This window comes from Leuciscus leuciscus, assembly GCF_965113295.1.
Source record: "Leuciscus leuciscus genome assembly, chromosome: 17".
NCBI lineage: Eukaryota > Metazoa > Chordata > Actinopteri > Cypriniformes > Leuciscidae > Leuciscus > Leuciscus leuciscus.
Genome location: NC_138741.1, coordinates 9,424,876 through 9,450,590, shown reverse-complemented (window position 1 = coordinate 9,450,590; position 25,715 = coordinate 9,424,876). Strand labels below are relative to the sequence as shown.

At 36.6% G+C, this 25,715-nt stretch overlaps 1 protein-coding gene across 2 annotated transcripts in view; it reads right to left on the bottom strand.

The window, feature by feature from the left end:
• The window catches only part of rps6ka5 (ribosomal protein S6 kinase, polypeptide 5), a 32,122-nt gene extending 8,398 nt beyond the window's left edge, over positions 1–23,724 (bottom strand). Inside the window, exons 1-16 of one of the 2 annotated variants that reach the window (XM_082143237.1) lie at positions 23,435–23,724; positions 19,963–20,034; positions 19,655–19,873; positions 18,384–18,499; positions 17,719–17,820; positions 11,626–11,709; positions 11,323–11,426; positions 10,282–10,432; positions 9,985–10,146; positions 7,666–7,791; positions 6,077–6,210; positions 5,874–5,967; positions 3,072–3,242; positions 2,551–2,742; positions 405–564; positions 141–304 (exon numbers count right to left, since the gene is read on the bottom strand). In XM_082143237.1, the coding sequence (XP_081999363.1) occupies positions 141–304; positions 405–564; positions 2,551–2,742; positions 3,072–3,242; positions 5,874–5,967; positions 6,077–6,210; positions 7,666–7,791; positions 9,985–10,146; positions 10,282–10,432; positions 11,323–11,426; positions 11,626–11,709; positions 17,719–17,820; positions 18,384–18,499; positions 19,655–19,873; positions 19,963–20,034; positions 23,435–23,504 (2,121 nt within the window). In that variant the 5' untranslated portion in view covers positions 23,505–23,724. Of the gene's footprint in view, positions 1–140; positions 305–404; positions 565–2,550; positions 2,743–3,071; positions 3,243–5,873; positions 5,968–6,076; positions 6,211–7,665; positions 7,792–9,984; positions 10,147–10,281; positions 10,433–11,322; positions 11,427–11,625; positions 11,710–17,718; positions 17,821–18,383; positions 18,500–19,654; positions 19,874–19,962; positions 20,035–23,434 lie in introns of those variants that run through there. The other variant, XM_082143238.1, reaches the window with a different exon arrangement.
• Between the last annotated feature and the right edge of the window lie 1,991 nt (positions 23,725–25,715).

Below are 25,715 nucleotides of genomic sequence, written 5' to 3'. Positions count from 1 at the left end.
CCCAAACAAAACAGCCAAAATATTTTTTTTGCTGTATGCCAAATAAATTATGTATTTATCATTAACATTCATCCACACCCATCTACTCTTTTATAATATGTTGTATTATTTATTTTTTAGCCTCCTTCCATTTTTCTTACATTGAAGGTGGCTTTGAAACAAGAGTGCACTGATCTGGTAGAAGATCCCAGGATGTCAGGGGTCATAAGAGGGTTGGAGGAGAGCTGGCTGTCGTCCTGCAGCCAGGCATTATAGCGTAGGCCGCACATCTTTATCCGCTTGTTAGGGTCCACCGTCAGCAGCTCTGGACCATGAGTAGGCCACACATTCACATTTTAGTTATAACAAATGTATTCCTATTTACACTACCCAATGGTCTCTAAACATATCTTGCTGTATCTCACCTTGTATCAGATCCTTGGCCTGGTTGGACACATTCCTCCAGGCTTCACCTTCAAAAGAGAAGTCTCCTTGTTTGATTTTCCTCATGATCTCCTCTGCACTGGTGTGTGTTAGACTCTTCTCCTGACACTGAAATGGGACCTGGCCAGATAGCATGGTGTACTGCAACAAAAAGCATACAAGAGCACCTTAATGCGAGATACCTCAAGGTTCTATCTTAGGACCAATTTTAATTTTCTTCATATATGCTTCTCTTTGGCTTCAAAAAAATCTTCACATATATGCTTATGATACAGAGCTGTATCTAACTTTTGAAGTAAACATGAAATGAAAGAAGTGACCTAATTTATTTTCCAAATGCCAACACTGTTGATATGGAGGAGAATAGTCCCCCATAACTGACTGTAAATACTTTTCTTTATCCAATCAATTTAAATCCTTTTTGATAGGAAGGATGATGTTTAAATGTAGGATGGCTAAAACCTATCACTGGTTAAAAAAATAAGAAGAAGAAGAACAAGACAGTGTTTACATTATAAATCATTCAGTTTTATATCAGTTTACATCACTTATTTATATATTTATTTATATATATTCAGCAGGGACCACGCACATACGATTACTGTAAATGTGCCAGAATTAGCCAAAGGCCATTTTCATTTGTAGTTCCTGGACAGCACACATCATCGTCATCTACATAACCAAAAGGTTTTGTTTGATTAAGCCCTTAAATTTCGCAAGCATATTAAAGCTGTTTCGAAAGGTTGCTTCTTCCAGCTTAGAGCTATTGCCAATCTGAAATCACACATACAGGTCTCTTAAATGTGCCAACCAGCTGCCCCTCACTTGGTGGCACTTAATGTTTAAAGGTAATGTGCCTTCCGTGTTCGGTCATAAAATAGCCTATCACAGTCCGTTGGGTCCTCCCCCATCATCAGCATGTTTAAAATGTGTCTTAAGACTTATTTGTTTTTGCTAGACATTGCAAAAGTCATTGTGTGCTGGATAGATGTACAGTGCGTTCTTCCATTTGTCTGTATTTGAGAACAGCACAGCACTTTAAAAACAACAGAAGTTGATCTATGTGCACTATAATTATATTGGATTTTAGGAAGATTTTTTAAAGATTTTATTGTTAGGAAAGTGAAATAAAATAGAGAACATGTACACAGCTAAATAAGCTCTCGTCTCTCTACGTGCTGCGCAGAGCTCCAGGGTCTTTCAGCTCACAGCCTGTCAGAGATCATCATGTCAAACTCTGCTGCACTACTCTGTTCTCCCCCCCAGTCAGGTCCTGCTCCTCAATAAAGAGCGAGGCAGAAATGGACCCACAAAAATAACTCAGCTATGGACATCTCCCCCAGGCTCATCTCGCTATCTCCTCTCATCTTTCTCTTAATGAAGTTCTGGCTGAAATCTTCCGCTTAAGGGTAGCTGTGATGACTCCAATCAGCAATGCTAAGCTGTTTGGAAAAGGGCTTGACAGTTTGTTTATATTGGTTGGTGTTCAACTGAATAAGTGTCAGAAACAGCAAGACATGGATTCATATCCAAAATGAGTAAGTCATGAAGCAGGATAAAAGCTTGTGTATACAGAAGCACTCGTATATCTTCACCATTCAAAATTGTATTTCCATTAAAAAGCCTGAACAAGGAGATACTTCCAAATGACCTAAAGCAGAGTGGTGTGGGTCACATGTACTACTTGCCCCAGGGATTACTTGCCCTTGCTGCAGGGATGACATATTTTTGTAGGCCAAAACCAAGAAATGGGTTGGCATTTTAGCTAATTTAAAAATGTTAAAATTTACCTTTTACCTTTTTTTTTTTTTTAAGGCGTGTTCATTAGTCAAGATTATCATGATGAACAAGATGTGTAAGAATCATAAACATTTGTTGTTCACGGAACTCATTTTCTTCATTAATCTAAAAGCCTATAGAAAAATCCTACTGGATTTTTGGAAAGAGAACCAGGGTGATGCAAACTTCCGGGTTGGCCTACAAAAATACGTCATCACAGAAGCACTCTATAGTGAACACAAACCCTAGTGGGCTTCCTTGCTGTCAATTGTCTACAAATCTGTTCCTAGTGCCCATACATTAAATACTATACCAGCATGACAATTACAATGTGAATACTGGCCCTACCAAAATGACTCCTAAACTCCAGAGGTCACAGGACTCATCGTAACCATCGTATTTCAGGATTTCTGGTGCGGCGTACTGAAGAGTGAAGCAGGGAGTCTTCAGGAGCTGATTGTCAGGAGGTTTGAGCCGTGCAAAGCCATAGTCAATAACTTTTATCTCTGAATTCTCAGTGTCGTCAGTAAAGAGCAAATTCTACAAAGAGAAAAGAGAAACTGAAGAACATCTCCATTACATAGTCAGAAAAATAAAACCTAAAGAAGTACAATCTCATTATTAGTTTACCAATATAAACATTTACTAATTCACTGTTCACCAAACTGAAACACAAGCAATATTGAGGAGCATAAACTTAATGCAGATGTTTCTTGAAAACATATCCTTTTAATTAAGCAAGACTTGTCAACTATGAGGCCTGACTACGATGTAAACTGCACTTTGGGGCTTCTCGGCCTAGAGTGCGCTGTGACATGTGGGTTGTATATCTACGATAATGACAGTGGATGTGTTGTTGCGTGCTGTACTTCTGGTTTGAGGTCCCTGTGCACCACGCCAACATCATGCATGTGGCTGACGGCAGACACCAGTCTGCGCATGATACGACTGGCCTCCGTCTCGCTGAAGTGCTGCTTCCTTCTGATCCTCTCCAGCAGCTCTCCACCTCGCAAGAGCTCCAGAACAAGATATGCGTGTAGCTATACAAACACACAAACATAAATTCACCATATTAGAGAGCTCAAGTAATTCAGAGCCATGCTGCAGTGATTTATCCATGTGATCCAGAAAGTTTAATCCTTGGTGCTAATGTGAGAAATCCTGATCACATTTCTCCTCTCCTTCCAACAGTTTTCTGACACTTTCTACCAGGGTTGGAAATTAAGGGGGGGTTTGCCACCAAAATTAACAAAACATAATATATATAATTGGCAAAAATTTCCCCTGCACAATTAAACTAAATCTATTACAACTGTCACAATTCAAGTATGAAAATGAATGAAAAGTATTGATTGCAGCATTTCATTCAGATCTGCTCACATTGCTTAAAACATTTCATTTACACATTTTTTGCACTGTTAAAAATTATAACCAATCACACACACTTCTGTTGAGCGTATGAATGCGACGGCCAATCAGATGCATTTAGATTACTCACCAGTAAACAAGAAATCCACTGAAAACACCTGAGTTTTGTTCAGTATGTTCACTGACTGAATTGTAATTCAGAATTTAAACGAGATTTACTTCGCAGTGCCGCTTCAAATCTTCATAAATACTACAAAATTATAAGCAGGTGAGTTTGAATAAGATTGGAGCTAAAATTAGAGTTGAGTTGAACCTCTGACCTATAGTATAAACTGAAAGAAATTGGTTAAATATAAGTATTTGACATAAAAAACACAGATACATTCAATGAGATAATCATAAAAACTACCCTTACAAAGGTATAAAAATGACCTGAAATCAAAAATGCAGGAGGCAAATATTGGCCCTTAATATAAAAGTTAATTTCTGACCCTGCTTTCTACTATCATTCTGCCTAAGAGACTGCTAGAGGCAAGAGTCCAAATATAAAATTAGTGAGCACAGGGAAACACACCATTTGCAAGAATAACCACATGGAATGGTATATGATCGCATTTACACAAAACTGACAGATAGTTATTATGAGGTGAAAATCCTTCTATCCTGGCACAGATGTACATTTAATGACAGGTAGTCAGAGGGAATGATGCCTTTGAAGGACTGGAAAAAAAAATCAGTTTGGCAAAGGTTCAGATTTAAGATGATTTTTAAAATGGGCTTCAGTCTCATTATACGCTGAATGAGTGTGAATAAGTGAACGCCAGAACAAGTGTTTGGGTGCTGTATGGGGGTGGGATGAGATAGAAAAGAGTGTATGAGTGTGCAAGTGTGTGTGCACAGAAGAAAAAAAGAGAGGCAAATGAAAAAGAGCAAGCTAATGTCTCTCATTATCTCTGGTATAGAGGAACAAAGACCCTGACCGGGCAGGGCGGCTCTGCTTTTCATCTGGGGCACGGCACTGGGTACAGAGCGTGGGGGTTGATAACCTCCAATTGGCAAGTGGGCACGCACACACATACACACTTTCACAGATCTGAAGAGGAGCCCAACTGACTCTATCTTATCATACTAATGAATAGAACCATGGATCAGGATGTCTGGCACACACTGAAAAATACACACACACACACACACACACACACTAAACGCCTAATTAGCCCCCAGCAACAGTGATGATAAATAATTAAAATTAATATATATTTTTAAAGAAATTAATACTTTTATTCAGCAAGGATGCATTAAATTGATTAAAAGTGACAGTAAAGACACTAATAACATTACAAAAGATTTCAAATTCAAAAGATTTTTATAGAATAAATGCTGTTCGTTTGAACCTTCTCTTCTCCAAAAAATCCTGAAAAAATGTATCATGTTTTTCACAAAACATTAAGCATTAACTGTTTACAACATTAATAAAAATAAGCATATTAGAATGATTTCTGAAGGATCATGGAGTAATGATGCAGAAAATTCAGCTTTGCCATCACAAGAAAAAAATTACATTTTAAAATATATTAAAACCAAAAACTTTGTTTAAATTGTAATATATATATATATATATATATATATAGAGAGAGAGAGAGAGAGAGAGAGAGAGAGAGAGTATATATTGTTTTATTTTTAAGCATTTAAAATCGAATTCATAATATGAGGTCATATTCATATTTACATAATTAATTCTGATTTGTCTTCCATCTTTCTTAGATTGGCATATTGTATTGTAATCGGCCTATTTTCTTCCAAACACAGCTGTCACAGCAATGAGAAAACAGATTCCATTGTTTTGCTGCCTTGTGAGGACTTATACTTCCTTTAGGAAATGTAAATCAGTTTTTTTCTTTAGAAAAAGAGACAGAGTATGCATATTAAAAAGTAAATAGGACCAATTTTTGTTGTGTAATGAAATCCAACACTGTATTATTTTTACAGACCTGCGTTTCTCAAAAGCATTGCGAGCTAAGATGATTGTAGAGACCATTGGTGCCCAATACTTCTACGATCTACTTAGGCTTACGATCCTTTTAAGAAATGCACCCCAGTTAGTTTTAACCTTCTTTTGTGCTGCATCTGATAAAGAAAGGATGGTAATTAAGATAAAGTACTATGAAAAGCAAGGGGAGGAATTAAATCTGGGGCAGGGTTCAAAGAGGGTTCAAACTTATTCAAACTAGCCCAGTTCTTTGAATGAATGAGGCTTTGATGTGCACAGGAGCTCTAGGTTTCAGTCTCAAACACTGTCATACCTGGTCATGGTAGATTTCATGTAGTTTGACTATGTTGGGGTGTCCGTCACAGAGTTTGAGAGCGGCAATCTCTTTCTGCGTTTGTGCCTCCATTCTGCAGAACAATAAATGAGCACAACAAATCACTTCCATGACTATTATATAAAACAACTGAACTTTAAATACAAAAAAAATATTCTATTGTCAGGCTGCATAGTCGGTACCTTTTACTGACAATTTTTACAGCATATTTTTGTCCGGTCTTCTTGTGAGTGCACTGTCTGCAGATGGAGAAGCTTCCCTCTCCCAGAGCGTTCTCCCTCAGGTCCATCTCATAGTTCATGTAGAACGGCGAGTCCTATGGTCAGTTTGTCAGAAGTTTAGAGGTCAAGGAAAGGCGATGGCATTATTTACTTAAAGGGAGAATATTCTATACCACATGTGTTAAACTCTTCTCCTGGTCACTGTCCTGCAGATTTTAGCTCTAACCAGCTCCAAAACACCTGTCTGGAAGTTTCTAGTAGTCCTGAAGACCTTGATTAGCAGGTTCAGGTGTTTAATTAGGGTTGCAGCTAAACCCTGCAGGACAGAAGCCCTCCAGAAACTGAGTTTGACACCCCTGTTCTACACTTTTGTAGCATTTTATTTATTAGCCCAAAAATCAGCCTATAATGGTTTCTTGCACCAAAACAATTGTAATATACTTTCACATCACTCTCTGTCTGCCCCTTAGACTTAGTTTTTTTGATGTAAATGACCTCTGTTTTGATTGGCTAGCCATGCGGGTGAATTTTAAACTAACGTTCAAGTCAAGTAACCGTTAATGCGTTACTGTTGCAAACATAGGAGGTCATGTGTTAATGTGCTTGTGGTTCTGGTGTCACAACCACAATGATTTCCGAACGACCGATTTTGCAGCTTTATTTTGATAAATGGTCTGGGACTAGGGCCCTGTTTAAAACTGGTATTAAGATGCGTTTTGGTCGATCGGATCGTAAGTAGACGAGGGAGACACATTCACGTTTACACCTGTTGTGATCAGTCACTTTTGTCAGCAAACACATGACGTACCAGATACACAATTTATTAGTTCTTTGTGATAATTTCATGACTTACTTATCGACAACATAACCACGACGTTGCAAGCTCATGATTTTATTTGCAGTTTAAAGTGAAGTGATATACAGCGTGCGCAACTGAAGAGTATAATAGTATAACATCTGACAGGACAGTATAGTTTGTTTTTCTGAAGTGAGAGACTTTTTATTTAGTAACAAGTTATGAAAATAACGTTAAAATAATGAAACTGACATAGCCAGACAACATCTCATCTCAAAGTAGCAACTGAATCAGTACAATGTATTTTTCTCCAGCACTTTGTCTGACAGAAGAGTGAACAGCCTTACAAAATAAAAGTCTTGCATCAGAAAAACAATTATACTTTTTATTGTTGTAGTTTCTTTGACTACACACACCGTGACCCACCGGTTGAGAAACGCTAGTGTATTGGTCTATCACTACCTAAAACCAATTTGCTGGTTTTGCCACTGGTGTTTTTGTAAAAATAATGAATGTTTCAAACAGGTTTCCCAAACATTTCACTCATTTTCCATTGGTCGGACTTTGTCGCGTTGGACTAGCTTATAAATGTTTACACTTTTTGGTGAAATCAACCAACGAATTGTTTACTTACAATTGTCTCTGCATATTAAATTGGGATGGGAGGAAGTCATTTGAAATGAAAAAAAAAAAATTATACACTTCAGCTTTAAATGTTGTAATGTTTTTACAACACAGCAATATGCAGACTGACCTTCATCATAGCGCTACGGGCAACAGCAGCAGAGCCCGGCCTCTCTGACCCGCCGCACAGCAGAGCCGAGTCGTCCATCACCGCATTCCTCTTAAAAAGTATGGAGGGAGCCATGAAGGAATATCCCTGCAGATACAAACATCTATAAAGACACTCACTGACAGAAAAGGGAACTAATGCAGAGGAAGTATCAGGGTCACTGAAGGAACTCTAACAGCACAGCCTTTTGCATTTCTGCAAATCCTACATGCTGAGGGACTCCAGTCACATTGTTTGCGACGACTGCATCATGTGCACCCTTCTAAATAAAGCCTCCGCCAGCCCATGTCCCACTTACGCGGCCAGACTGCAGCTGTGTGCTACATGGGCGGAAGAGTGGCTGGCTGGATGAGAGGATGGCTGGACGGAAGGATGAGGAGATGAATGGTTGAAATGCTTTTAATTGCTAAGCCAAGGTATTTGATTGCCCTGCTTTTCAAATTATCACAGTCCTCTAATGCAGCTTAATTTCAGTTTGTGAGGAGTTTGAGGGGGTGGCTGGGTTTATAAGCGGCTATGCATGTGTGTGCGCGTGGTGGAGCGTTTCGAAAGTTATCATTGCAGACGTCGCTGCAATTGTACCGCCCGAGAATTATGAAGGATCAAAATTCCAGCGCACATGAAAGGCGAACGCTCAGAAAAGCCAAGATGAAGTTGGTAATCAAAGGTTGAAGGAGTAATTGAGCCAGACATGGTTGTTCTCGCAGACGCCGACCTTTTATTCCATGACAGAGCCGTTTAATGGCGGCATTGATCCGCCAGACTGAAGGATTCAGAAGGCAATCATAGACACCATCTCTTTCGCAGCCTCCCATTTCAGCTGGCATCATGCTATAGGCAACGTTATGGATCAAGCCGCATCAAAAATAGTCATTCACATCTGATGCTTGAAACCATCTTCATATCACCATAATTACATCTCCAAAAAGCTCTCTAATTCATCTGAATACCAACACAGACAGCCGGGCTCACGTTGCATAAGTGATCATTATAAAGGCTGACTTGCCCATTTCCTCTTCAGTACTTCCTGCTTACTAATAATAAAGGGTTAACTGAACAATTATATCCTAACGCAACATCAAATGTCCACTCGTGTGCAGAAATTCATTCTCAGTGTCATAAATAAATGCTCAATGTAAATCAACATTGGTTTAGGTAAATCATCACACATTTGCCAACATTAGTGATTTCTGATGTATTGGCTTGGCAAAGGAATCACCTGACACCGAACAGTATTTATATCGTTTTTACCTCTTGAACACAGCCGCGTCCAAATAATCTGAGAGCGCGGGCTAATCTGAGAGCACGGTTTCGCAGTAGCCAATGCGACATCTAGTGTATATATCTATACCCGCCCGCGCTCTCAGATCATTTGGACGTGGCTGTGTACAAGAGGTAAAAACGATATAAATACTGTTCGTTTTCTCACACAAACCGCTCGTTTCGTGTCTTGGGCCATCAATGTGTACTTACGATGGGGAATTGTTTAATTTGGACGATGGGGATTTGTTTTAATTTGGACTCTGTGCATGCTCTTTGAGACAGTGACCATAGACCTGCATTATATGACTGACAGACAAGAACGGTTTGACCTAAAAATATCAAAATTGAAACTACTGCGGAAAAAAAGACACCTACATCTTGGATGCCCTTGAGGTAAGCTAAAACATACCAAAATTTAATTTCAAAGTGAACTATCCCTTTAAGACTGGAGTAAAGACTGCTGAAAATTCAACTTTGTCAACAAATAAATAATATTTGTTAGGGGTTTTTTTACTGTATTTTTGGTCAAATAAATGCAGCCTCGGAGAGCAAAGACCCCAAACCAAAAGACCCCAAACTTTTAAACAGTAGTGTGTGTCCATATAATTTTAGCAATCATTTAATAAAAAATTTACATTTGTCAAATGCAAGTAAAAATTGCATTGGTGTGTAAATGTTGCATGGTAACTTTATTATAAACTGCAACATTTTCCATTAAATATTGCACAGGGGTAGAATGAATAATAATAATCATCATATTTAAAATATTTACAAATGTTAAAATTATCTTAATTAGGATCCACTTTCACATTATTCACATTGATGTTTTTGGAACCCAGTCAACGTGAAAACTGATGAGAATTATTATAATCATTATTGTTGCTGAATATTGGAATATTGTGCAATATTAATACATTTCTGTCTTAAATTCCTCACTTTTACGCATCATATTAGAGCAGCCCAACCTGCAAAGACCAAAAATATATGCCATTACAGAATAGTTATTAATTCTACTACCTGGAAGATTCGGTCACAGTTGTTTGGAAGTGCCGCTGGAGAGTAGGTTGGGTCCATCTCTGTAAACTCCTCTGCAAAGTTGCTCACATCCAGCTCATCACGAATTACCGGTTTAAAAGGAGCTGGAACCTTCTTAGCAGCTAAATCCTCCCAATTCATTTTCTGAAGCAACAAAAGTCAAACATTTTTGATGTTGGTCCCTCACAGCCTGAATGAACTTTAACAAGCCAAGGAAATGACAAGGGAAATAGTTGTACTTCTCTTTTAAAATACATTTTTGTGGAAAGAAAGTCTTGCCTGGTAAAATGGATGGCTTTTCACATTCTGGGCCCCTGAGGGGCCAGAGCCCAGCCTCTTCTTTGGGTCTTTGATTAGCAGTCGCTGGATAATGTCTTTGGCCAGAGGACCCATGTCTTTGGGGAATGGAGGATCCTTTTTCATAATTCTCCTATTAGGCAAAGAGAGAGAATTCATCGAAACAGTTCCCTACCTGCAGATTCGTATCTGAATTGTATAAAAAAAAAAAAACTGCAGCTTTAAGTAGGTAATTTGATGCTATTTTGAAAACATGCTGATGCAACCAAATATTCAACTCATGATTTCGAAACAAGATGGACTTCTAGATAATGAAAAGGAAACTGGCGTAAACTTAACCACATAAAGGGCGTTTTTTTTCCGAGCAAGTTCCACAAAAAAGTTACAAATGTTCATTTTCAGATCCATTTAAGTCTGATTCTTGAATAAATGACTCTTATCAGTCATCAAATGTCCAATTCAAAATGTTTTTTTATTTTTATTTTTATGTGTATGATACTAAAATCAGTGTAGTAAATGGATTTCTTTTTTTAGTAAGTGGTATTTTATCAAAATTAACAAATTAAATAAGTATATTTCATTTAGTTCAACAAAGAACTTAATTGACCAAGAATTGCTAAGAAGAATCACAATCATAATCAAAATAGTTACAGGGATAGTTCACCCAAAAATGAAAGTTCTGTCATCATTTACTCACCCTCAAGTTGTTCCAAACCCCTATGATTTTTCTTCTTCTGCTGAACACAAAAGAAGATATTTTGAAGAATATGGGTAACCAAAAAGATGATCGACCCCATTGACTTCCATAGTATGGAAAAAAAAAATTCCATCAATTGATTGGTTACTGACATTCTTCAAAATATCTTCCTCTATGTTCAGCAGAAGAAAGAAATTCATACAGGTTTGAACAACTTAAGGGTGAGTAAATTATGACAGAATTTTCATTTTTGGGTGAAATACGCCTTTAAATTCCTTAAAATTATCATGCCATCATGTATTGGTGTATGTATGTGCTGGTCTTACTCTGCAATGTCAGAATGAGAGTTCTCGTTGCCATCGACAGTGAAAGGAGAGCCTCCGGTCAACAGCTCATACATCAGAACTCCCATGCTCCACCAGTCCACCGCCTGCAGAAGAACATTGGTACATCACACTGGTTATATTTCCAACAGCACATTCAAATATATGTTGGATCATTTAAATAAATTAATGAATGAATCACTGTTCAATAAAGTCAGACTTAAAGCTGCGGTGTATAGTTAAATTTTTTTTTACAAAAAATGTAATTAAAATGTGGTGAACGGATGGATGAGCGGTTCACTTTACCTTGTCATGTCCTGACTCTCCTCCTGCAACAATCTCAGGCGCCATGTACTCAACAGTGCCGCAGATGGAATAAGTCCTCTCCACCTACAAGACAAAAAAAGTGTTTATTTTACTGTTTGTAAAAACCTGTAAAAAAAAAATCTTATACAGTTTTAGTTTTCACAGTTGCCTTTTCATTTTTTTTGGAAGAGTAGATATAAATGAATGTGCTATTTAGGGCTTGGTATCAGCAATTACACCATGTTACACCATTACACCAAGTCATGACTCAATACATCATGAATGCGAAGGAGTTTACACAATTCAGAATTCTCATTAATCTACCATAAGCCAGTTGTCTAGTGCAGTGGAAGCATCATCTCACAATGTTCACTAACTATGAACCAATCAAAATTCACACAGAAAGAGAGAGAATTTCTTTGTTTACTACTTTTTCAAAACTGGCATCACTCTATATTAGGTGTCTTTTACTACAATAAAATAACATTTAAATTAATCATTTGATACAATGCACTTATTGAGTACATACACTCACCTAAAGGATTATTAGGAACACCATACTAATACTGTGTTTGACCCCCTTTCGCCTTCAGAACTGCCTTAATTCTACGTGGCATTGATTCAACAAGGTGCTGAAATCATTCTTTAGAAATGTTGGCCCATATTGATAGGATAGCATCTTGCAGTTGATGGAGATTTGTGGGATGCACATCCAGGGCACGAAGCTCCCGTTCCACCACATCCCAAAGATGCTCTATTGGGTTGAGATCTGGTGACTGTGGGGGCCATTTTAGTACAGTGAACTCATTGTCATGTTCAAGAAACCAATTTGAAATGATTCGAGCTTTGTGACATGGTGCATTATCCTGCTGGAAGTAGCCATCAGAGGATGGGTACATGCATGGTGGTCATAAAGGGATGGACATGGTCAGAAACAATGCTCAGGTAGGCCGTGGCATTTAAACGATGCCCAATTGGCACTAAGGGGCCTAAAGTGTGCCAAGAAAACATCCCCCACACCATTACATCACCACCACCAGCCTGCACAGTGGTAACAAGGCATGATGGATCCATGTTCTCATTCTGTTTACGCCAAATTCTGACTCTACCATCTGAATGTCTCAACAGAAATCGAGACTCATCAGACCAGGCAACATTTATCCAGTCTTCAACTGTCCAATTTTGGTGAGCTTGTGCAAATTGTAGCCTCTTTTTCCTATTTGTAGTGGAGATGAGTGGTACCCGGTGGGGTCTTCTGCTGTTGTAGCCCATCCGCCTCAAGGTTGTGCGTGTTGTGGCTTCACAAATGCTTTGCTGCATACCTCGGTTGTAACGAGTGGTTATTTCAGTCAAAGTTGCTCTTCTATCAGCTTGAATCAGTCGACCCATTCTCCTCTGACCTCTAGCATCAACAAGGCATTTTCGCCCACAGGACTGCCGCATACTGGATGCTTTTCCCTTTTCACACCACTCTTTGTAAACCCTAGAAATGGTTGTGCGTGAAAATCCCAGTAACTGAGCAGATTGTGAAATACTCAGACCGGCCTGTCTGGCACCAACAACCATGCCACGCTCAAAATTGCTTAAATCACCTTTCTTTCCCATTCTGACATTCAGTTTGGAGTTCAGGAGATTGTCTTGACCAGGACCACACCCCTAAATGCATTGAAACAACTGCTATGTGATTGGTTGATTAGATAATTGCATTAATGAGAAATTGAACAGGTGTTCCTAATAATCCTTTAGGTGAGTGTACATGTTTTTACATTGTACTTATATTTAAAGCACACCTGCATATTAATTACATATGTAATTCATTTCTGTAATTGCATCTATAATTACACTGTTGACCCTTCCCTTACCCCTTAACCCACCCTTAAACCTACCCATACTACCACACCTGTCCCTAAACTTACCCGCATCCCACCTCAATAGCAGCACAAGTTTTGAAATGCAACATGGACACAATAAGTACATTGTACATATTTTTTATGCAAATAGTTAAAGACACCTAATATAAAGTGTGACCAAAAAAAAAAGTATTAGTATAAATTATTTTTTCACAATGAGTCTGGCATTGCTGTACCGATCACAACTGTGTTCAGTTAGTTCCTGTTTTCACAGAGTTTTAATTTGTATTCATCAGTTCCTGTTGTCTTTGTTCTATTTTCCGCCACTATTTTGTTGTCATGGTAATTAATTTAATCAGCACAGCTGTTTGTCAGGACCATAGACTGTAAAAAAAGTCGGGACACGTTGGAGTCGAGTATATTTGCTGCTATTGTTTGGACTATTTTCCTGTGTATTATTATTAAAATAACATGTGGAACTTTATTAATCAGTTTTGTCTTCTGTCTGTGCATACACTGCTGACAGTAACGGTCAGAAGTTATTTAAATATTTACACTACCCTTCAAAAGTTTAGGGTTGTCAAGATTTTTAAATGTTGACAGAAGTCTCTTATGCTCACCAAGGCTGCATTTATTTGATCAAAAACAAAGTTAAAAGTAAATGTAAAAAACAAAGTGTGAAACAATATTACAATTGAAAATAATTGTTTTCTATTTGAATATTTTTTTTAAATGGAATTTATTCCTGTAATGGCAAAGCTAAATTTCCAGCATTACTACTACAGTTTTCAGTGTCACATGATCATTATAATTATGCTAATTTAATGCTCAAGAAACATTTATTATTATAAATGTTGAAAACAGTTCTGTTTAATATTTCTGTGGAAATATAAAACAGTAACATTATAAATGTATTTACTGTCACATTTGATCAATTAAATGTGTCCTTGCGGAATAAAAGTATTAATTTCTTACAAAAAGAAAATCTTACTGACCCCAAACTTTTGAGTCTTTCAAAAGATAAAAATACAATTAAATGTAAACCTACACATCGAAACAAGATTCTTCAGTCTATGATTAATTACTGCACTTAGATGGCATTGTGCCTAAGATTAAACACACCATCTGTGCTGAATTATGCGGTATTATGGAATGAAATACATGAGAACATCTGGAACAATCTTCTTTAATATCCATTTAACATTCTTGCCACATTTGAATACCGATACAAGCACATGGCTTTTCATAATTAAAAGTTCCTGAGTACATTTATTAATTGCTTTTATTTTTATGCATCTCATAATCAGCATATTTCTGCCGGATGAATTTACTCGTTTTATGTGTGCTGGTTTATATGTACGCTATAAAGTCTTAATAGTCACTGGCGTGTTTTCAAACCACACTCATAAAAGAAATTCTGGCTGAAATGGGTTGTTAGCTGGTACAACAAAGGTCAAACTGAGAAAAACAAAAAGTTAATATAATCTTTTAGAATAAAGAGCACGATCAATAAAATTGCATCCATGGGACGGCGGAAAGGTTCATTGTGAACTACTGAAACATCAAACAGAACATCTCTGACAGAGCAGGACAGCCAGGACCTGCATGTGCAGAATATTGGGTGGTCCCCGGGAATAAACAATCATTTGTTAGCAAAGAAATAGCTAAGAATTTGTTAGGATGAATGAATGAATGGATGAATGTCAAAACCCCAGACAACTATGCAACAAGAACTCTCTCAATACAGATCTTTAAACATTTGCCTCATACACAACTTACACAAATTTAGAAAAGTAGAAGTCTGGGTGTATTTTAAAACAGTTTAAAAGGACATTTTAAAGGTACACTATGTATTTAAATAATGAGTCAATTTATCAGCAATCCTTCTTCCAAAACGTGTCTTTGTCTTACTATGATTCACAATGGTATGCCTGTTATAAGTGTTTGTATTTTAGACCTGACAGGATGGTTTTCAAGGGAAATTGCATGCATGCATCACTCGCCCGTGTGTCTTGTCATATCCGTAAAAAAGAGAAAAGTTGCTCCGGCTACTCTGACATGGTGTGGGAGTGCCATAGGTTAGTTGTCACAATGAGCGAGAAAGGTTGACATGGAGTAGCTAAATCTCCAACCTCCAGGGAAGATCACGTTTGGGAGAATTCACGCTGGAATTTATTTTCAAGGAAGTACCGTGTCTATTAATGGGTAAAGCTCTAGTAACGTCTTCAGCTAGTCAGCTTGAGATCCTTTCCATCTAAACTGGTAATATCTGTTAAGCCTAGTAGTGAATGTTTTATGAGTAGTAATATAGTTTCTCTCTTTTTTTAGTTATGAGAAAGAACCATATTCATCCGCACAGTCACGCAGAGCTAAAGCACAACCAAAACAATATTCTTTCACAAAATGCCTGCATAGTTACATAGTGTAGCCTACCTTTAATGTTTTAATATAAAACCACTCTTTTCAAGCATACATAAAAGCCATGAAAGTTTGAGTACTGAGATGTTCCAAATATCATGACAACAATAGCTGTGAAATATTAAACACTTGTTGGCCTGTCTAGTTAAATAACTTGTTTTCACCCTCCCAGTAGATCTCAAACTAGCATGTCAATCTAACACAATGTTCCAGAATTTATTTATTTTTGGACAAACCCAGGTGGCCAGCCATCTGAGCAGAAACACCCCAAGTTCAAGTTCAAAGGGTCATTCTTAACAAAGAAACTCTAACATTTTCACAATGAAGAAACACAATTTCTGTATTATGCCATTTCAGTTTTAGAGGTTTGAGGGCATTACGTTTTACAGTAACTAAAAAAAAGCAATATATTTATATTATATTATATATTACTGTTTAAAAAAATTGGGGTCAGTAAGATTTTTCTTTTTCCAAGATTTCAGTTTCAAATAAATGCTGTTCTATTCACTTTTCTACTTAAAGAATCCTGAACAAAAAATGCATCATAGTTTCCAAAATAAATATTGGGCATCAAAAACATTTATAACAATTTCGAACACCAAATCAGCATGTTAGAATGGGCCATGTGACACTGAAGACTAGAGTAATAATGCTGAAAATTCAGCTTTGCCATCACAGGAATAAACAATTTAAATATATTAAAATAGAAAACAGTTATTTTAAATAGCATTAATATTTCACAATATATACTTATAATATCAAGGCTAACTGTGTCAGAATGGTAGTTCTTGAATCAGTGCTTGTCTTTTTTTCCTGTGGTTGTGCACAAATGATAACCTTTCAAGTACGTGAAACACTTTCACTTATAAAGCTTATTTGGCATTTTTGTCCTTGGCTGGACAGCAACTTATCTGATGGCTCCCACATATGTTTGTTTGCACAGGGTGAGCACATGGTTTTGTGGCACATCCGCCTAATAAGCAGTTTTGCACACCGCACGGCACTTATCTGTATCTGTGATGTTCTGCCCTGAGCATGCTTTTCAATCACCAGAATTATAAATTATTTGATTCAGAATTGTATGAAAAATAATCCTAATCCCTATGAACTAGGAAGACTGTGCAAGGATGCAGTCTTTATCTCATGAATCAATCAGCACGGTGTATTTCTGCACATTATTTCTCCCAGTTTCACTTCCATACTGAAAATCAGTGCATATGCAGACAGACTCTAGATGAACCCGTTTCAATCTCCCTTCAAGTGAAGTTTAGAGGGAACATTGTACTTTAGAGATGCACAATATATTGGTACAGTTTATTGGTAGGTTATTACCCAATATTGTGCGTGTGTGTGTGTGTGTGTGTGTGTGTGTGTGTGTGTGTGTGTGTGTGTGTGTGTGTGTGTGTGTGTGTGTGTGTGTATATATAATTTCTTTTTTAATTTCTACATTTGCCATAACCTAATGCCCATTTAAATGTAATCTTTAAAAATACTCATTATTTATTTTAATGACACTACTAAATGATGTTATGCCTAAATTCACCTCTAGCATTGAAACAATTGATTTCAGCTGTTTTTAGTAATGTTTTATTTTTAAGACAAAATAGTATAGATTTATAATATTTGCCATTTATTGGTTATTGGCCATAACGTGACAATCATCATCAGCTTATCAGTACCTGACAGAATTTTAAAATGCATAATGTTTTTGAACAAACACAGTGATTTTGATCATTTATTTTTTAATAAAATTTGGAGAACTGGCAAGAATCCCAAATGCAAAATGAGTTTCTGAAAAGAGAAAAATATATAAAGACAAACTCACCTCATGAAATTCCTTACTAAGGCCGAAATCCGTCAGCACAATGTGACCGTTTGAATCAAGAAGGATATTCTCAAGTTTTAGATCTCTGTAGACGATTCCCAGCTGAAAAACAAACAGAACCGAATAAGGTCTTATGTTTAGATGTGAGACCAAATACTTTAATTTCATGTCATCATTCATCACTTTTTTTTTTCTCGCTCAACTGCTGAGTTTGTCTGGGGTCATAAAATGCAGCCATTCACCTGGAAAATGTACTGCTACTTTAATAAATAATAAATGGCAACATAATAGGAAATGACAAAAAATGAGACTGAACCAAAACAAAGTTAATCTCACTGTCATGGTCCTTTCTACAAACTCTGTAATCGCCCCTGGGCAACTCTCTTCTCTCTGAATAATGGCTGCTGCTGTGCACAGAACAAGCATGCATTAAAAACACTTCTCTTCCTCTTTCTGTAAACACAGCATTCGAGACATTTTGAGCACTGCAGATACATGCGGTCTGGCCTGGTTATCTGAGTGAGGAATTGATCTGAGTAGGCAGGAGAGAGAAGTACCTCCTCCTGAGTAAAGGAAGGAATTTCGTTTACTTCTATCTCAAAATGAGGCGCCGTTCAGTCAGATTGCAAAGGAAATGAAGAGTGAAAATAAGTGTGCAATTTTACCTTATGCAAGTGCTCCAGCGCTAGCACAATCTCCCCACTGTACAAAGTAACCTCTTGCTCTTTAAAGTGAACCCTTTGGACCAAGTGTGTGAAGAGCTCACCTCCATTCACATAATCTGTGATTTAAGATATAGAAAACAAATTTGCAACTGGTTAATGATGGTTTTATATTTCAAATGCACCTTGTATTGTGCAGTTGCTGCAAAATCCTGCTTTTATGTCGACATGGGCTCCAAGCAATACCACATAAGCCACGAGTTTCTGTAGTGGTATACAGGCTTCTGCTTTTCATTATAATAGCAAATAAACTGTGTTACAATTCACAGGGTCACAGGGTGCACTGTTATCTACACACTCAGTTTAGATAGAAGTTGTATTTGGAATGCCATTCAGCTCACACTTGAGTCGCACAGATATGGGGTTTCAAGTTTGATTAAATTTTTTTTTTCACTCAAATAATTAATTAAAAGAAATGTAAATAAATTAAATAGTGCCGTTCAAATGTTTGAGGTCAGTAGGATTTTTAAAAAAAAATGTTTAAAGAAATTTAGTATTTTATTCAACAAGGATGTGTTAAATTGATCAAATCATGTGACACTGAAGACAGGAGTAATGATGCTGAAAATTCAGCTTTGCCATCACAGGAATAAATTACATTTTAAAATAAATTAAAATTAAAAAAAGTTAATATTATTACAATATTATTGTTTTTAGCTATTTTTGATTAAATAAATGCAGCTTTGGTGAACATTAAAAAAATTGTACAGTAGTGTATGTGTGTTTATATAAAAATAAAAATATTATATTATATATTCATTTTTTCTTAAATGACAAACATTGTAAAAATGGTTTTCTAACGGTCACATATCTGGTGCACTTTATACCCTCCCTCATATTGCTAAGTAAACCACTTCTGAGGTTAATTAAGCTGAATAAAAATGCCTGAGGTTATGCACAATGACTGATGGGTAAATTTCCCTGCCCACTTCCTGTGAAGAGAGATATCAGTGTACACTTGCTCACTAAGCTATTTGCAGTTAGACTGACTAAATGCTTCTTATGACTGAAATCACACTTGATGGCCAAATACCCTATAAAGTCCCCTTCGTAGAGCACTATTAGACACTGGAACAATACTGGTGAGCAATGCAGAGCAAACCTTCTGCTGCACAGATTGCACTCTTTTAAATGCAAAAGTAAAAATGAAGCATAACATGTAATTCACATTTTTACAATCCACACGGGTGAGAGGAGAGAGAGCGTCAACGTACCTAGAATGAGATGCAGTTTGGTGTCTGTCTGGAAGGCATAATGGAGTGTCACCAGGAAAGGAGACTGTCTGATATGTTCGAGGACCTGTCTCTCCGAGCGTGTGTGTTCTGCCGTCTTCGCCTTCTGCACAATAGTGGCCTTTTTCAGCACCTTCATGGCATACAGTTTACACGAATCATGGCCGCTCACCTTGCGAACCAAGAAGACCTTGCCGTAGGCTGCCCGGAGGAGGAGAACAGTTTGTTAGTGGAGTAGGAACAAAGATAAAGACAGAACACATGGTTCACATACTTGAACTACCACTGACCTCCTGTTCCCAGCACTTTCAGCAGCTCAAAGTTCTCAATGCCCACACGCTCCACGTGACCAGTCAGATTGGCTGGAGAAAGATTTAAACACATCCATCAGGTCACGCAGCCAAGAAATCGTGTTTTTCACTTGGATATCATACAAGAAAACCTCCTGTAAACCTTCACAACTTCAGTTAACTTGAACCCTTGCCACTTTCTCACAACAGTGAGAAAAGAAAATATGTTCAAAATGGCCAACTCTTGGGACAAGCCTGCAGCTTGTTTGTAAATACAGTATGTTGCTTATAAACAGGTCCAGATGGAATCTGCTGACTTTAATATGCAATTTCTGCACTGACTTTAAATATTTAAACATGGAAAAATATGACGTGGCAGCTGAAAGCATTATGAAATTAGGCAAACAGAATGTAACACACTACTGTTCAGCTGTTTGGGCTCAATCAGATTTTTTTGTTACAGTTTATTTTAAGGTGTCCATGTTACAGTGTAATTATACATTTAAGTAATGAGTAATAATAATTAACTTCATGTACTTACTATAGGGTTGGGGTTAGCATTAGGGTTTGGGTTAGGGTTAGTTGCATGTAATTATGCATAATTTAAAGTTATTACTATAGTAACTACATGTAATGCGTGCAACAAGGACACTGTAAAATAAAGTGTGACTGATTTTTAAAAACAAAATAATACTTTTATTCTGCAAGGGTCCATTAAATGTATCAAAAGTGAACGTAAAGATTTTTTTAAACTTTCGATTCGTCAAGAAATCCTGGAAAAATACATCACAGTTTCCCAAAAAAATTATTAAGCAGCACAACTATTATCAACATTGATAATAATAAGAAATCAGCATATTACAATGATTTCTGAAGGATCATGTGACACTGAAGATGCTGAAAATTCAGCTTTGCATCACAGGAATAAATCACATTTAAAAATATATTTTTAAAAAACACATTTACTTTAAACTGTAAAAATATTTCACAATATAACTGTATTTTTAATCACATAAATGCAGCTTTAGTGAGCATAAGAGACCGACACCAAACTTTTGAATGGTAATGTAAATAAACAGAAGCCAGAACTATGAATTAAAGGCTCTTGAATTCTGCAGAAATCTGAGTTTTGCAGGCACTGATTCTTTATAGGCCTGCTCATAAATAAAGAAGAGCTTGATGATTTAGAGGAAACAAAACAGCCTTCATGAATGAGCATGGAAGAACGTGAGCATGTGCGTGGGATATGTTTACACGTTAGCTGGGGCTAAAGTGAAGTCGCTTGTTTTATGCAGTAGATTGCTCAGCGAGGTGAACGCACTCCTGCTGTTATCCTCACTCACAGGTTATCTGCATCTGACAGAAAACTGCCATCTTTTTCTGTCTTTGCAAATTATCTGATTTTAGATGGGGGAAAAAAACATATAATATTACCACATCCTCTGACTGGATATCAAGCAGCATGTTTAAAGTGTGAGTGGCCCCCTTTGAAACCACCCTAGAGGCCCATGGGAACCACAATGTTTATTAATAAGCTTCCAGACCCTGACTTTCTCCACTCAGGAACTTAAGGCTTTTAAGGAGAGAATTTGGTCCCCATTGTGCTTTATCAGATGACCGACTTCTTGTCTTTAGCCATTCACTCTAATGTTACAGTTTGTTAACCATAAGTCAGAATCAATTAAGTGCCTGATGTAAACTGATAATCTGCATTATATACAGTACAGTATACAGATACAGTATTGCACTATAAAATCTTGATTAGTGGATTAAATTACTGTTAATCTGCACAGTTATGGGCCAACAGCAATCTGAAAATACTGACTGATCTTTCGGTCAGCCTGATGCATCGGTAGTTTTTTGATATAATACAGAAGTCAAAACAGACCTTTTGACAAGAGATCTTTAGTGCCAGGGTTTCACAGTAAATGCTCAAATGTTACTGCCGATTTCTATGGATAGGGTACAAAATTGGGCCTGTAACTCTTTAAAAAATGGTCAGTGAAAGGAGGTTGTTGACCTTCAGAAAATACTGATCAACCGTCAACCTCATCAGGTTATGCTGAAGTAAAAGACAAAAATAAATAAAAATCATAGGGGTCGACTTTAAGACATGTTGTATTTTCTGAAACTCCGATAACAGGCTTGTGCTGAAAATGTGGACCAAAAACACATTTAAATGGTTTTGCCAAGAATAATAATAATAAAAAACACACAAAAAAAACGAATGTACTACAATGAATTGTTATATGAATTCAATAGATGGTTCAAAATATATTACTTTGAATTATTATGCACTGCCCAGCCAAAAAAAAAAAAAAGTCGCTGTTTGGATTTAAATAGGCAAATGCTTAAGAGTCTATTACTGGATCATTGTTGCAGTGATTAGCATGCTATATGATGAAAATAACATCACATGTTTTTTCATCAACAGGTGCATACATTTTAGGTCAAGATCTTGTATTGACAATGTCTACTTCAATACATCCCAAAAGACTTTAAATGGTTTTTTTTGTCTGGACTCAGAGGTGCCAATTCATGTTTAAAAATTTTTCTTCTGGCTCCCTCCCAACCATTCTTTCACAATTTGAGCCTGATGAAATTTGACATTGTCAGCCTGGAATATGGCCATAATGTTTTTTTTGTTGTTGTTGTTGTTGTTGTTTGTTTGTTTTTTTGCCAGGCAAGTGTATACATACAGTTATTAAAAAGTCTAACTTTTTGTTACAAAAATTTGGAACATGTCAAAATACAGTTTAACAAATATTTGGTTGCTCATTTTTTCTTACAATAACTTGGGTAACAGGGTTGAATTGTTTAGGTTAATGAATGCAGTCAACAACAAAAAAAAGTAAGAAAGAATGAGATTACAGTGCCTGTAAAAAGTAACGAGACAACAAAGTAGGTTGTACCGTCCGTACCATACTGATATGATGTGCCTGCAAAGCATTTGTACCAAGTTTACTAACACAGGCAAGTGAGGACACACACCTGGTCACTTCATTTACTATACAAAGACATAATCAGGGCCCTAGAGATTAAATTAGCTCCAGCAATTGGGTTGCTTTGGACTCAAGTCCATGTCATGACTGAGACACTAATTAAAGCGCTGACACATCATAAATGCATTCAATACAATACAATACTTCCTTTCTAATGTCAATCTAATTTCTTACTAATGTTTCTCAGCTTCAAACACGAAACGCACTGAAAATGCAAGTGCACTTCTGCGGTTGAATGTGAAATATTGCACATGTAGAACATCCTCCAACCTCAAAGCACCACATTTGTGATGATACAGATATCAATATATAATATAGGCTGCTAATAACACTTAATGTATTTACACTAGCCGACCAGCTAACATTAAAGCTGTCTCTTCCATTATATAACGAAAACACCACCAGTCCAAGATATATAAGCGCTGTTTCTTAAAAACAAGCGTAGGACTGACTGTCCGGCGTTCATTTACCGTTTCTGAGTTCGTGTTTGACGGTAAACAGGTCACCTTCCTCCGACGAACCCTCCATCGTAGACGGCATTACTCGCGTGAACGGAGCGCACACTCTTTCCTCTGCTCGCTGCGCGACACTAATGCAAAATACTACAGCAGAGACTATCACAGCAGGATTACATAAACGGAGTTATTGTAGTAAAGCAACCTTTGGGAAAATAATGCAAATGACAATAACTGCATTCTCGTGGGAAGGACAGTGGGGCTGTAAATACTACAGCTACACTAACAGAGATACACACACACACACACGCCGGCCGAGCACCATTAGACACGCCCACTGGAGCTGTTGGGAGAAATACTTCTGCTCTATTGGACCGCCCGACTGTCACTCACCGCCCATCGTACAGTTCTACTTTAATATTTATTACAACAATTGTAACAAACAGATAACTTACATTTTATTATTGTAAAAGAATAAATATTAATACAGGAATATACAAAAATATATTAGATATATTAAAACAAATTAAATTAATAATAATAATAATAATTAATATTATGATTAAAATTAAATAAGGCCCTGTTTCACAGACAAGGCTTAGATTAAGCCAGGATTAAGCCTTAATTCAATTAAGTACCTTTTATAAACATGCCTTAGAAGAAAGAGAAAAAAAAACATTACTGGTGTGAATCTTGAGACAAAACAATGGCACTGACATGTTTTAAGATATGTCAATGCAAGTTGCTTTCAGTTAAAACAGCTCAAACATGCATTTTTGTCTGGAACTAGGCTTAAACCTTGTCTGTGAAATATATCTGGGTATATAGTCTAGGTCTGGGTATATATAGTGAATATTATCAAAACTATTACCCTATTGGTAGAAGTTACTGCACTGTAAAAAATGATTTTTTGGTGAAGTAAATACTACTGAAAAAAAACAATGTAATTTACATGAAAAAGTTAGTCCAGGCAAGAATTTAAAAAACTAAGTAAATTCCATATCAGTACTTATTTCAAGCGAGTAGAAATGAAAGCGTAAATATCAACTCAATAAAATTAAGTAAAAATTACTCAACTTTTCTGATACTGGGGTTCCCATCATGCACTGGACCTTGAATAATTAATGAGGTTCATTTTTCACTGTTTTCCAGCTGTATTTACACTGTTTTATCATTGCTTTTGTTGTCAGGATTAGTAACTTGCCATTTTGTGACATTTTGAGTAAATTTTCTGCTCAAAATGACACATTCAAACACAAAAATGATCCATCAAATGTTACCGTCATTGTGTATTGTCTACGAAGTATTGAGGTACTGTATTTGCATTCACATGAGACTTAACATCTGACATGATGTCTTATAAATTACTTAGATAATCTAAGTAAAGCACATACTATAAATGATTGGTATAATTCAATATTATTGTTTGAGTGAAATGTAATGCAAAGGAATATTCAACTAAATCGACATCAATCAACCTTTTACTAGCCAAGTTAAAATTACTTATTATCTTTGTTACTTTCACTTAACTAGGTTAAGTAAAGTTTACTTAATTCCATATTCCAAGTAAATTTAACTTAAAGATTTCTAATTAAAGCTACTAATAAATGTTTAGGTTTTTACTTGGCAAACTTTGTAAATTTACTAGCATTTTCAGAGTGAAAAAAATTAGCAAGCTTTTTTCAAGTAAATCCTACTCCAAATTTTTTACAGTGTGTGAGAAGAGAGCCGTCTTTAGAGTTCTTGCAGGAATTTATGCTTATTTATCTTCAGTTAATTTTGAAAGGGTGCTAACTTTGTGCCTTAAGTATCTTTTCACTTTTACAGTTTATTATTAAATAATATTTATTTTTAATAATCAAGTTTTTTCCCGGGCAGTTTAGTAGTGCATTAGCTACAGAATGCTGTGATATAATGAGCACTTAAATTGACCCTCTACTATTTCTACTCTGTTGTGTGTGCGTGATTTCGAAGTATGTTATTTTATTTATTTATTTATTTTGCATACACTGTGATTGGTAAAGGGCGCCTGAGGCTCAGGCTGTACTGAGAGAAAAGTGCAGGTTTATAATTTCTCAGGGGGAAGGGAAGCCTGTGTCCTCATTTGGACAAGCAAGGGCCTGTACAGCATTTCTATTATGTGGACCTTTAAGTTAATTTCTAGTGTAATCCTATGGGAAACACCCAGTGTACTTCCAGTATTTGTTGTAAACTGCCCACACACAGTAATAGATAGTTTACAATGTAAATATTCCCTACACATATTGATTTAGATGTTTACACAATGTACGGATAA